This window comes from Oculina patagonica, chromosome 6, assembly GCF_052425735.1.
Source record: "Oculina patagonica isolate OP01 chromosome 6, crgOcupat, whole genome shotgun sequence".
Taxonomy (NCBI): Eukaryota; Metazoa; Cnidaria; class Anthozoa; order Scleractinia; family Oculinidae; genus Oculina; species Oculina patagonica.
The window spans coordinates 31357427-31372182 of record NC_135763.1 but is presented as its reverse complement, the minus strand read 5'-3'; the positions used below and the strand labels follow the sequence as shown (position 1 = coordinate 31372182).

General features: G+C 38.4%; 1 protein-coding gene across 1 annotated transcript in view; it reads right to left on the bottom strand.

Annotated features, from left to right (window-relative positions):
- Window positions 1–11375, bottom strand: part of LOC144658090 (serine/threonine-protein kinase mTOR-like) — a 59441-nt gene extending 48066 nt beyond the window's left edge. The window contains exons 1-7 of the mRNA XM_078518412.1: window positions 11076–11375; window positions 9743–9975; window positions 8135–8236; window positions 7841–7942; window positions 3850–3993; window positions 2524–2739; window positions 1972–2084 (exon numbers count right to left, since the gene is read on the bottom strand). Of these exons, the coding sequence (XP_078374538.1) occupies window positions 1972–2084; window positions 2524–2739; window positions 3850–3993; window positions 7841–7942; window positions 8135–8236; window positions 9743–9975; window positions 11076–11286 (1121 nt within the window). The 5' untranslated portion in view covers window positions 11287–11375. The remainder of the gene's footprint in view (window positions 1–1971; window positions 2085–2523; window positions 2740–3849; window positions 3994–7840; window positions 7943–8134; window positions 8237–9742; window positions 9976–11075) is intronic.
- Window positions 11376–14756: the final 3381 nt, after the last annotated feature.

The window sequence follows — 14756 nt, the reverse complement described above, 5'->3', positions numbered from 1 at the left end:
TTTGACACGCTAAACAAAGGAAAATTCTGTTGACACGCAAGCACTGTGTCAGAACGCACGAATCATTAAAATTTTCTTTTGTTATAAGTGGCACGGAAAAACAAAGGAGCGTGTTCAATCTAACAAAGAAGTGTGTCAGCATTTGCAAAACAAAAACAGCGACCAAATGACACGCTTAGCGAGCGAAATGACACGCTAAGCGAGCAAAATAACACACTAAGCGAGTGAACTATTTACCGTGTCGAAATGCACGCTAGACTACTAACTCGCTGAGTGTTTTCACTTACCTACCGGGCGGCTCGTCGAAAGTTCCGTGAAGACCTTTTGCTGGGTAGCCGTTTGGCGTTTCCATGGACGCGTAAAGTTAAACCATTTTTCCTGTAGTGTTTAACTAGGCTGTAAAATTGGTTGTGCTGGAGGCCGTGTAAAAAGAGAAATGTTTTCATACAGATTCTTTTCCCGTGGTAGAAGTATGCCATTCTTGCATTTTGCCGATTTTTTTCCACTCTGCCAGAGATGCTTGTTTCGTTGCAATTTAACGAGCTCTGTATTGTGCCCAGCATGACTAAGTCAAGTTCAGTCGAGGTCAGTTCACTGCAGTTGTTTCGTGAGTCAGCGAAGTCGTCGAGCGTAAGGGAAAGGCTACAAGCCTTCTCATCCGGGCCTAATTTACAGTTACACGTATCTGCGTAGAACTTCTGCACCTTGGCTCGCTCAGACATGTGAACTTCCATGAGTTCCACGTCTTCATCTTCGTTGAAATCAAGGTTTTCGTCATCATCGTCCTCGTCGGAACTGCTGTTGTCGGAGTCCGAGTCAAATGCTTCCTCGTCATTTTCTCGTGCACTGAAGTACGAATTAGTTAAGCCTCCCAAACGATCTAAATCTTCCGATTCCAAATTTAAACAGTGTAATTCGTCTGTGCTGCATTCCATGATAGTTTCCGTGACGGTTTCGGTGGACTAATGAAATATGCGTCTCGTTGTAACTATGGTAATGAATTGATCAATTCATATCCCATAATGAGGCTTCCAGAGTCGGAGCAGGAACCACACGAAGGAAACATAGTAATAAACATGGGGCATTGCGGAGTGGTTAACTGTCGTATAATGATTTATACATATAAAAGATTTTTCTTCCTTCGATGAAGTTTAATTTAAATACAAAACGGCGTTTTCGCTCGAGCATAAGAACGATCGTGAGCTTACGCTCCGCCGAACTAGTAAGTTACGTTATTTAAGCTTATACACTAAACTTAAAAATTCCCTTTTCTTGCTTATCAGTTTTATAAACAGTTATTTTCACCAGATAATAATGTTAGTCGCTTCTTGGTTTTCTTTTCATGTTTATTTATGCAACACACCTTTTAGTATTTGCTAGTTCGGTGGAGATTATTAATAATAGTGAACCGATGCGAACATGCTTGTCTCATCCGATAGTAAAGCTGTTATGCGAGACCGCGACGATGTTTTGATTTTCTATTATTGATTTACTAAGCCCAGCCGTGCCATATCGCCGATTTTACCGTGTTATATCGCACGCTTAGCGTGACATTGAACACACTAACTTAAACAAAAGCTTAGCGTGTTAAAGTCGTGCCAAACAAAAGCTACCGTGACATCCATTGTTTTGCTTATTAAATATGCGCATATCCGTGTCAAATGTCACGATTAGCGTGCCGTGTCATGGCATGCGTGCCCGTGTCATCACCTTTTTACCTATTTTCCCGTGGAGGGTCACATATAGTAAATTTTATAATAAACAAGTTTTATTTTTAACTCAACAAAATAATAATTATTATGGGATCTGTTCAGGAAGTGATGAGTTCATGTCATAGATAAAGACTAAATACTTTTAATTATTAGTATTATTTATTTTTTTAATTTCTTATTAATTTTCATACATTGTCATCTAGGGGAAATAACAATTATGTCGAGTAGAGGTAACATGATCGTGTGATATTCAACTCACTTCTTCACAAATCTTTTAGGTTGAAATGCAGCAAGTCTGGGAAGAATTGTCAGTAACATCTGTTGGATAGAACTGTTGCGTGTAGTCTTGTATCGCAAAACCGACTTGCACACCTGTAAGCACACAACAAATTCAGGGAAATATTAACCTTATAGTCAAACCAGATTTTCTTTTGATGGGAACTTTGCAATGTTGCGGCACAATGTCCAAATATTGATTGACAGTTTGCTTGTCACAACTTGCAACTTTAAATTCAAATTTGCCTGAGCAAGTTGCCAAGTTCAGAACGTGTAAATGTATGTTAACTTTTTTTTAACAGTACTGCTTTCTAAACTACATGTAAATTTCTTTTAAGATGAATTCCAAGAATTTGGTGACTGTAAACTGAACATCTATTAATAGTTCATTTTCTTTTATTTATTTGTTCCTTATAAAATAATGAATATACTGCAGTATATTATTGTGTAACTTTTACCATGCAAAACAAATCATATAATTATTATCAGTAGGAATCTTAAGAATAAAACTTACAGTTGTTAAAAACACTCTCACCTCTTCAAAGTGGTCATCCATGAATTCTTTGCACACTTTACTGTGGCACATGGTTTCGGTCATTCCTCCCCCGCCAAGTAAAGCCAATGATCTCTGGTGCTGGTAACCGGTTTGTAGAGCAAATTTACTCTTGGGGGAGGTGATGCCCAGATCGTCCAGACTCACTTGACTCTGTGTTTGATCACAGTAGATTTCCTCCAATTCCTGTTTGGCCCGCTATAATACAAAATAAATACCAAATGAGTACATGTACTTCTCTTACTATTATGTACACAAAAACATAATGGCCTCTTTCTAATAGAGGTAGGCACAATAACAGCCAATTATGCATGCTTACACTCAGGAATAAGGTACAGCCTGCTTTTGAGTATAGTGGCCCACCAGGCTGAGCTTATCCCAGTTTCTATTCTCTCCCTTGGATGGGATGCTAGTGACCCCCCCCCCCCCCCCCCCCACACACACACACACACACACACACACACACCATTAAATTCACCAGTACCCATTTATATACCTGGGGGGAGGGGGGAAGAGGTGCTTTGTGAGTAAAGTCACTTGCCCAAGAACACAACACAATGAAAGCGGTCAGGGCTCAAAATCTGGACCACTCAGGCTGGAGTCCAGAGCACTAACCTTAATGCCACCGTGCCTCCAAAGACATGCAATGAGGAAGTTTAAAAAGCTGACAGGTGGGTATTACACTCTGCATAGTCACAAGTATTTATTACCAAGCGAGACATAAAAATCTTCTTCAAACCTCTACATATACCGGTAGTATATGTAGGTGTTCATGTACACAGACCTCTCAACCTCAAAGAACCGGAAATCTGGAGATCAAGGCCGAAAAATCGGGAGATTTCAGTAAAATCCGGGAGATTGATCAACTGACTGACAAAAATAACTAAAGTCAGGCTGACCTGACTTATCAAGAGAAAGAGTTCGTTTCCTGTTATACCAGCACAAAAACTAACGTTTTTTTCGCGGCTTGTCTTCTATATATGGTTTTCGATAATGTGTCTAGCGAACAAACTAATGAAATACCTTTACTGACTACGGATTTAAACAAAATTGGCACAAGACAATCGCCTTAGTAAGCCAAAAATAACATTACATGTACACATGGAAATTGTATCCTTACAGCGCGTGACTCAGTTTATCGTGAGATTTTTTTGTCTCATCGTGAGACCGTGAGATTGAGCTACAAATCGTGAGTCTCACGCCAAAATCATGAGACTTGAGAGGTCTGTGTACATTGTGTGTAATAATACCTACATGTATCGCATGCATGATGGTTTTCATTTTTACATAGTTCCAAGTTATACTGACCTCTCCTTCAATGCTTGCACTTCTTATCAGCTCATTCATTATAAGCAGAGATCCGTGAGCTTTGTCATCTTTTGTAAGGACAACTCCTTTTTCTTTGGTGTTAAGGTTGTCCTCAAACCCTCTTTTTGCCTCTAAGTAAATTTGCTACCAACAACAAACATTGATGAGAAATTATTTAACAAACCACAAACATGATGTATGATAAAAAGCAAAGATAATATCAGGTAAATTTAAAGTGTGAGGAGGAATTCCCTAAGTGCAGAATATTTTTATCAGAAGGGATGGAAAACCCTAACATCAGAATTTACTTATTTAGAAAAACACCACTGTTTTAAAGGTCAATGCCCCGAAATAGAACTGAACATAGACTTTCAACCAAACGTTGCCTACTTGGTGATTACCTCAAGGGGACTTAAATTTTGAAATAAAAAAGCTGGGGTGCCCATATTCATTTAGGAGCACGAGGACCTTCCATATACATTTGTACCACACTATTCCTTAATAATTCCCTTGCGAGTACTGGAAAAGTACACATTTCCAGTGATAATTTATTTTTCAAACATTAAAATTGATCTGTTTTCGTTTTACAGAAAGAACTTGATCGCTACACTCAAGATATGAGAAAAAACTGATAAGTCACCATACTCGCTTACGAAAGAGAGACGATTTATTTTTCTCGCGGACTAAGATAAGTGAAAAATGTGACCTCTCACGCGAAAACGTACACTAAGGGCTTTATACCGAACGGGTAAAATACACGGCTACCGAACGGGTAACGCACGGCTTGTAATTTATTCGGAACGCACGGTTATGAACAACCGAACGGCTGTCGAAAAATTTGGAACGCACGGTTATGAACAACCGAACGGCTGTAGAAAAATTTGGAACGCACGGTTATGAGCTACTGAACGGCTGTCGAAAAATTTGGAACGCACGGTTATGAGCTACTGAACGGCTGTCGAAAAATTTGGAACGCACGGCTATGAGCTACTGAACGGCTTACAATTTATTCGGAACGCATAGCGATGAACGGCGGAACCTAAAGTTTTAAACAGATAGCTGTAAATGCCCGAACGCGAAAAGACAGAATTAATTCGTGATTGTATGCAGACGGTGCAGAAATAATTATACTAGCGGCGGTAAATTTCAAGCTTAAAACAACAACAAAAAAACTTTGAACTGACAACCAAATGTTTCGAAAAGCCATTAATAATTTAAATCTCTTCGGCTTGAACCCAGATTTGCTAAAAAGTATAATAAATTTTAATCGATCAAGCGAACAAGCAAAGATATAAACGTAAACATACTGAGCATGAAACGAGACGCAAAAGGTCAAATTTTAATTACATTCGACATTTTGTCGCTTTCTTTCGTTTGTACGTTCGAGTTTCTTTCTCCAGACAATCCTTTTTTTGATAAGCATGCTATTCTATACTGATATTAATTTTTATTATAACTTAGGCCTGAAAACAAAAAAGCAAAACAAAACAACTGAACTGCAAGCGGACTCTGTTCTGCTCAGTGAAGCATGACTTTGCGAGTCAAAATCTGAAAAAATTTGCATACGATTGACAAATCACCGTGACAGGTAACGCAAAAAAAATGCTAACTCTGGTTCTATTCGGCATAAATCGGTGATTTAAACGGTCAAATCTTCGTTAAACCAAGAAATGATGTACTATGATAGTAAATATGATGCGCTCTGAACATTTACTAACTTTCGCGAGATAAATTTTCGATCTTTTGGCACACGCCGACGAGTCTTGTTTGCTAATTGATGTTTATTGAAGCATCAGGGCAAGTAGCTAAAAAAGTGCTAACTCTGGTTCTATTTGGCATAAATCGGTGATTTAAACGGTCAAATCTTCGTTCAACCAAGAAATGATTGATACGATAGTTTATATGATGCGCTCTGAACATTTACTAACTTTTTTGGCGAGATAAATGGAAGAGGGTGTAAAAATCAAGATTTTTCAAAAGATATTTCAGATGGAATAATTACCTGTGCTGCATTGTAGACATGTTATAGGTACAGAAAAACAACTTTTACTTTGTCTGTGACAACAGTGTTTTTAGGGGGGGTCCCCAAAGTACGGGTTTACCTTCTTAATAATTTACAATATCTGTGATGCACATTTTTAACTTACAAAAATCATACTTTCGAAATGCTTATGAATTCAAACAATTATATTAGGAATATTCCCTCATTTGTGTTGACAAATAACTGATAAAGACTTCATCCAAAATATTTTTAAAAAATAGCAACAGCGATGTGAAGTTCTGTCATGGACGTTACGTAACGTCCATGAAATTTTGTGCATTTTTTTTCTCTCCTTAAGTTATTATTTGAAGGATTCTTAAAAAATTTCTGCTGCTTTGTTACTTATCAAAAGTGAACATTTTGATGATAACAAAACTCTGGTAAACTGTTACATTTTTTAACTAAGTGCAGTTAAAGTTGGTCATGGACGCCATATCATGGATGTTACACTTTTTGCAAAAATGTTGAAAAAAAGGCAAAACTTTATCAAAGTCTTTGGAAAAGGTAAAAAATAGTTAGGCAGTATAGCAGTGGGCAGTTTTTTCCAAAAGACAGGTTTGGGTTGATAAACAGCAAGCTTGTGGAAAGAGATTTGCTGAAAATGCAGGTTAATATGTCATGTAAGGACCGTGAAATGTCCTCAAAAACTTAAATGAGCATTTCACGGGTTTTGCATTAACTAGCAAGATAATTTCATTTCCAACTGCCAAGAAATATTGTTTTACTACAAATGATAGAGCCCAACAATTGAAAAAAGTTAATTTATTTGGTAAACTTGAAGAAGAATTCACATAGTGTAACGTCCATGACAATTTTTGTAACGTCCATGATGTTACATTTTTAGTCTCCAAGAAAAACTGTGAAAGATAATGGAGGTGAAAACAACATTTTCAGTTAACACAATCACTAAACTACATTGACATGGAGAAGATATTTTGAAAATGCTTGAAAGTTCACAGGAATTTTAAAGTAATGCTAATGCACTAAATTACGTGGTTGATTTTTATGTAACATCCATGAGAGTCGTTTTTCTCAATATTTCTCTGGCACAAATAAGTCAACTGGAAAAAAGAAATAATCAAATTAACACACTAAGGTGCACAGACTTGTACATCAATGAAAAGTTTTAAAACTTGTTTTCATCCTTAGACAATGCAAGTTTAAAGTTCTAAAAATTAGTCTGAATTGTAACGTCCATGACATGGAATTGCCAAAGAAAGAAAAATACGTTTAGTGCCCTGTTCGTAGCCAGAGTAAAAGAGGAATCCGTTTGCATTTCTTGGGTTACGTGAGTATTTACACAAGGGCAAACTTTGAAGATTCCACACATTTTTCTCTGAGCAGATACCGTAAGCCGTCCGAACTGATCGCGTTTGCTTTTCCTGAACGACTTACTCAAGCCGCTCGCACGGATGTAATTTTTTACTGAACGGTTGACTCGCGGCTGCAATTTTTTTCGGAACGGATGACCTAAGCCGTGTGCACGGATGCAAATTTTTTCGGAACGGATGACCTTAGCCGAGCGCACGGATGTAATTTTTTTCGGAACGGATGACCTTAGCCGTGCGCACGGATGCAAATTTTTTCGGAACGGATGACCTTGGCCGTGCGCACGGATGCAAATTTTTTGAGAACGGATGGTGAACGGCTCCCGCACGGTTTTCCGTGCAGGAACGGAAAAGCCATAGTGTACGTTTTCGCGTGAGAGGTCACAAATTCTGTGCAGAAAGGATGCGCAATGCAATACAGGGCAATGACCTTAAGCTCTCTGAGGGAGCATGAGTTCACCAGCAGAAATACTGGCATGCATGACATTCTGTATCACTGAGCTGAGAGCGGAAAAATTGTTAATAATACATGTATTTACATGATAAGCTACAAAACATGTAATGCAAACTTCATGTAAACTATGCTGGCTAGATGATAGGACGATAAAGGGTTCAGACTTACATTATACCATATTGGACGTTTCTGCATTTCCTTTGTTTCTCGCTGGGCTAAAATAACAAGACATGCCTGCAGAGCTTCTACAGCTCCCTCTCGGATAGCTTGCTGTGAACACAATAAAGAGTGTACATACATGAAATCAAACCACAAGCAAGTGGGTACGGGTAATAAAGTCATCATAAAAATTAATTGGAAACATGTACCTTATTATAGGAAATTAACACTTCATAAATTAACACATCATATTAATGTCGATATCATAATTATTAATGTTTTGTAGCTAGTGCTGTCACTAACCTTTGGATCCCGTACAGCATTAGAAATGTTTTCAAAGAAAGGCTGGACTTGTTGGAAGAAAAACGTTGGAGCATTCAAGGCCAGTTCTTTTAGCACCAACACCTGTAATTACATTGTACATGTAAAATAAAGTTGTTAAAAAGTTAATGCTCGCAATGTACTTTAATAGAGAATATGGTCAACATGATTGTACAGTGTATATGTTGCAGGTTAAATCCGTTTTCAAGCATAAATTTATCTGTTTCCGAACTACAATGTAAACTAATCGGCTTCAACTTGAAGTTAACACTTTTACAATGACAATGTTTGTTTTCATTTGATTGCCAAACTCAATCAAACCCAATCCATGGATTGAGTTCAATTGAGTTCAATTTTTGAACTTTTGATTAAATATGCCGGGTTTTAGATGTCTTTCTCAAACTCAATAATTCATGAATTGACAAGCCAATCAGGATATGCCAATTTGGTCAGGTGCGTGTGGTTTGAAAACCCGATAAAGCACTGGACAGAGACCTTTCCACGATAGTTTGATGAAATATCAAACTCTAGAGTTTGATAAAACATCAAACCCTTGTGATGCGGGGTTATCCTAATTTAAATAATAATGACACAAACACCGACTGAATAGACAAGCTTCTGTTTCACGGGTTAAGTAGAATCACTCTAACTAGCAGGACGCCACTGCATGCAAATTGTGGCGGCTTGAAGTAAACAAGCTAAGTTGTGAAAAACATGGATCTTACATAATCATCACAAACTACAGTGTATGCGCTAAATAAAAAAAAGATAGCAACAATTCAATGTTTTCGTGAATAATGTCCTTTGTTTGCAATTAAATAAAAAAATTAAAAACATAAGTTTTCGTGAATAATATATTTTGTTTGCGATTACAGCTGTAGGTGCCGATTGAGAAGCTATTTCGAAAACTCGTGCTTTGTGTTTCATCGGGGTTTCCAAACACTCATCAGTTTTCTCGTGTTTGGAAACCCCGATGAAACACTCGCAATCGTTTTTGAAATATTTTAATTCTGTGTAATGAAGTTTATTTTATTGTAAACTATTAGATTATACATAAGATTATTTGCAAACAAAATTAATTGATACATTACTTACAAACAACTCAATGCTTGTTACAATACTGCATGACTGTTACATAGCCTTCTCACAGCAGACTGCATTACTAGCTTGCAAACTTAGCTTACAAAATAACAGTACCAACTTACAAGGAGAAATTTTATGCACAATGACTGAATACAAAATCTATCCGAGAACATAATGTTTTCTATAAACTTTGTACAAAACGTTATGCTAAAGTCAGCATCAAACACATTTTTTTATGTTCAATTTTCAATAAAAAAATATATTAATTATATACACGTATTAAATGTTTACTATTAATAGTAATTATATTTAGCTTTATAGATGAGTAGGGGTGGTGAATGGTCCTTCAAAAAAGGCGAGTCTCGCAGAATTTTAGGCAAATTTCAGGGGTCTCGTCGTCTCGAATTTATCTTTGATGCCTCCTCAGAGTCTCAATATCTTTTGCAAGGCTAAAAAGGTCTTGCCGTCTTGCCAAGTCTCGCATTTACCACCCCTATGAGTACTTACAGCAGCATGTCGCCGACCCTCATTACGATCACCTCCTAGCCACTCCAAAGCTCTCTTCACCTCAAACTCTACATAGTCGGCAGTGAATGTCCCCCCTGTCAGAGCTAACCTTCCCATTGCTTTAGATGCCATTTGCATCACAACCTGATCATTGGATGGTAACAGATTCCTCAAGTAATTGGCAAATCGGCTCATTTTTGTGGTGTTCCCGCCATCAATGCCAATAAGAGCAACTAAAAAGACAAACATGAACATATGAACTTAATCACCAAGCTGCAGGGAAAATTGAATTAATTGTGTATACTCTGGGTAACTGCATGGGAGGCACAGTGGCCTAATGCACCGGCTATTTCAAATACTGCGCCAGCTACTCAGAATATTAGTAGGTCAGTCCTGAGTGTGTTTTATCAAGTTGTGAGTGTTTCGTAGCCCCCTACTTTTTGGATGGAACCTGCTACCCAAAAATCCACTGACAATAGCCGATTCCCTCTATAGCGCGCACCTGCAGGGAATCACGGTAGTTGTATTCATCAAACCATGCGCGAGACTCAGCAACATGCATCGTTGCTGAGTCTCGCGCATGGTTTGATGAATACATCTACCGTGATTCCCTGCAGGCGCGCGCTATAGGGGGAATCGGGTATTCTGCTAATGGTAAGTGCACTGGATTCCGGATGGAGAGGTCTGGGTTCGATTCCTGACCAGCTATAAAATAATTGTGTTGCATTCTTGGGCAAGACACTTTACTCTCATAGTGCCTCTCTCCACCCAGGTAAATAAATGGATACCGGTAAACTAATCCCATCTAGGGGGGTGTAAAAATAATTCCAAACGCTCATAAGCAGACTTTATCTACAGTGTCTACTTTGTGTAACTGTACATGTGTACACATTGGGACACACGCTAGTTTAATAATAGCAATGGCTAGGTTTACAAAGCGATCTTTATCATATCGACCCAAAGCACAAAGTTAAGCGTGGAATTCCCTCATCAAAACAATCTATTTCTCGTTCAATTCTTAAAAATATAAAAGCACCAGTGTGAGATCAAAGACTTCTCCAGCTGAGGGCATCGGTCAGATCGTCAAGTAGGTGAGAGGAATCGAACGAGTTCCTATTATAAAAATGCTATTAAATTGATCATAATGCACTTATGCTATACACAAGACAGGAAGAACAGAGCACAAGCTTGGAATCTTGTAACTGGCCGCTGTGCGCTAAGTTATTATATAATTAAGCTTATTTTGCAAATATCTGTGCATATAATTGGAATTGTGTAAAATGTAATTGGTAAAAGCCACAGTTTCTTTAGCAAGGAGAATTATACTACTCACCAATCGCCATAATTCCTCCTTTCTTTTCATTCGCATCAGAACTGGAAACCATCTCGAAAATATGATGGTTGAGTTCGTCCATGAAACTCGTGTACTGTTCAGCCGAAGCTTCGCGAAGCTCAGTCGAAACATAATGCTGGAGATCTTTGGCAGCTTGCAGCCTTGACTCATCGCTGCGGCTTTTCAAGCCGTTTAAACGTTGCTGCATCATATTGGATAGAATTATTACGGACCTACAGGCCGGGCCATGTAAAAATTTGCTGTTGTTTTCTTCACCTCTCCGCCATGTTGAACAAAACTCGGCTCACAGAGCTCGCAGACAGCTCGCATCGATTCCAGTCTCTTTGGGCCCAATCCGTGACGTCACTCCTTGAAACCGAGCGCGGGACGAGCGCAAACCGAGCGCGGTCGTCGCCGAGCTCACGAACCTGGCTTGTTTGAAACCGATGAGAATTTTCCGACAGTAATTTTTTAACAGTCACAATGGTACGGGACGAGTGTGTATAATTTGGAAACTTTCCAGCAGAGGGGACCGTTCCATTCCATTTCCCTCTGGAACAGCCGCGTATTTCATCAAAGGGTAGGCTCGATTTCCAGTCGCTTGAGGAGGAGCAAAGACCGGAATTGAGGGAGCGGCGGAAATCGAGCCTAGGAGCACGAAGAAAGAGTGAAAAGACGAAATGGTACAATGATATTCCGAGCATTCTGGTTTTAACGAGAAAAGAGGAACACCTATTTTTTTTCTCTGCTGCCCAACATCATTACGTGGCGCACTAAACTTTGGATTGCTGACAAATAATTGCTGTGTCATCTACGTACAAGATCACCTATATATGTCACATAAAAATTGCTTGTGTAAGCCCGGCTTAAGTTTATTTTTCTAAAGATGGCATGCGGTCTTTAGGGAGTGTCTCACCTATTCTTCCAGTGATTGCAGTAATATATCTACTTCGTTTTAGTATGACAAACCCAGACCTTCGAACTCTAACGATTTGGTCCTGAGACTTATTATTCTGAGGAATCATAAGCATCTCACGGTCACACGATTTTACCTCAAAAACTCACGGTTTTCCACAATGAATTACAACCTCAATCAGATAATAGTTGTGAATACAAATAAAATCGATTAAGAAGGATTAAATATTGTAATGTTTGCGTTTCTTCTCCCTTGCGAATCTGGACCGAGCTATTTTTAAACCTCATTCTGATGTCCAATCACAGCGACTATAGAGGGACGTCTGAATTTCAAACTACCCCTTGGAAGGCTTGTCGGTGTTTCAAGTCTTTACAGGAAAAAGGGCACTAATATCATGGCAGTTTGAATACGGCTAGGTATTGTTCGCGTTGAGATTCCTTTGTTTTAATACATTTCTGTAAATCTTACTATTTGGGGAAAAAATCTCAAGATTTTGGGGAGTAAATTTGGGGATTTTAGATGTTGGAAGGTCTAAAACCATCGATCGATTTCTATCTATTCGAACAATTTCTTTTGACTTGTTGTCAGTATAAGGAAGAAAAATGCGCCTGGGATGGCTCTGAAGTGAAAACTATATTGGAGCCGGGGCAGTAGCCGAAAGGACAGCCAGAATGGACAGAGTGGCGTGTCCTGTATGTTCAAAGAGGATCCTACAAGAAAATAAATTTAACAGAGCAGATCTGACAGCAGCACATTCTTAGTCTTTAAGCTCAAAGACCATTAGCAGAGGTTTTAATTTCGATACAAGTAAGATAGTTTATTGAAGTCATAGTTACATTGTATATCAGTACACATACATAGCTTTTAAATTATGCATTGTACTTTAAAAAACGAACACTGTGCCAAACATGTTAATCATGTCTAACATATTTAATATATATCGCACCCCATCATAACGAACATAATACACTTTCAACAATAATAAGCTGTTTCGGTGATAATCAAACTTTGAAGCTTAATTCATAGTGTGTTTGTTGTTTATCATGTGGATTGCAATCAGTGGGGTGGCAATTGATGCCTTGTTCTGTCTGCACTGTATTTGGATGTACACCTGCACTACTAAATTAAGAAATCGTGTAACCTCACTCAGTCTCCTACATGTGACTATTAACATACACTAATTAAGTCTTAATAAGCGCGTACTTCTGCTTGAGATAGAGTAAAATGGTGAGCGGCTGCCAAAACTTCTTTTAACCATCACAAATTTCTCACATTACAGTATGGGGCCCAGTTCTCGGCCGGGTCCAGTTCTCGGCCATTTTGTGTTTAACGCATTTTTTCACGCTCCAGTTGAATTAAAAGAAAAGTTATTTCCTTCAAACGATAGACGGATTCATGTGCTTTAGGTATCTTGAGTTTGATCGTTCAACTCGATATAGAAAGCTCACACGTCGAGTTTACGCGGAGGTAGGTGAATTTGCATTCCCGAAAAATTTGTTTGTTTACGGCTCCTTAAAATTCATGGATGTAATTAAATTCGTATTTTATCCAAAAGCCCCCACCAAACGAGCTAATTTTTGGCATGTGAAACGTAGAATAATTCAGATTTCTGCTTTAGTTAACTTTTCAGTTGAACCGTTGTATTTTTTGGTCTTAATTTACTTCGAAATTTTTTCTTGCGACGTTTGCGTATTTGCCAGTTCTCGGCCACCCTGCTCGCTATCACAGCTTAGCGCTTGGTTTTTAATATAATTTCATCTGCTGCTGCCAGAATGAAAGAAAGAAATGTTTTAAAAATTAAATAAAGTTCAATCTTATCTCTAAGTTTTGAGCTGACTCTTGTCTTGTCTATTATTTCTACAACACCTAACTCTTTCAAGACCTTTTCACTGCAAAATAAACCATCTAAATGCATTGGTCACACAATGCGGTTTTGCCAGAACCTGCACATAGGCAACTAGGCGCGTTAAAAACCTTCTTTTCTAAAGTAAAACAAAGGCTCATAAAAATAATTTGGGATCGATATAACATAAATAAGTTTACAGAGTGATTTTATGACTGTGAAAATTAATTGAGCATTTTTTTTTACAGATAATTACGCACAAGCTTTTTAGTGGCCGGGAACTGGGCCCGGGTGGCCGAGAACTGGGCCCACAAACGGAACAATCTTTTTAATTATTGCACGGGCAAATTATGCGTTGACAAGCCGAAAGTTTTACACCAAAAAGCTGAATAATGTAGCTAAGTCTGGGCGAAATTTCAAGTTGCTGCGGTTCTTCTGAGGTAAGAAATACAAGTTTACGTCAAAAGTGGCCGAGAACTGGGCCCCATGGGGTGTACTCCCGCAACTGCCAGCCATACTTGCACGTATTTCGAAAGCTGACCCACTCGCGCACTGTTTAATTAAAGGGACTATGTCACGGATTTTACCAGATTTTTGAAGAGCCGAAATTTATATTTGTTTCACGTGAAACCTAGAAATAATAGTCCATTTTTCTTAAAAATTGCTATATTAGAGCACTGAAACTGTTAAATAGCATTATTGGCTGCGGATGGCGCGGATGGAAACGTATTGCAATTTTAAAACTTTAGGCAAACGTTTTCAAATTGTTTCCGCGCGTCTTTTTGTAGCCTTAGCTTGATATCTATCCGCAAATTAATATTCTATCTTCCTTTTAGATGTTCAAAGATATGGTTTGTTTAGTTGCCTTGCACTAATTTCAGAACAGTTTAAATAAAAAATCTGCGAAATCTCCGTCACTGTC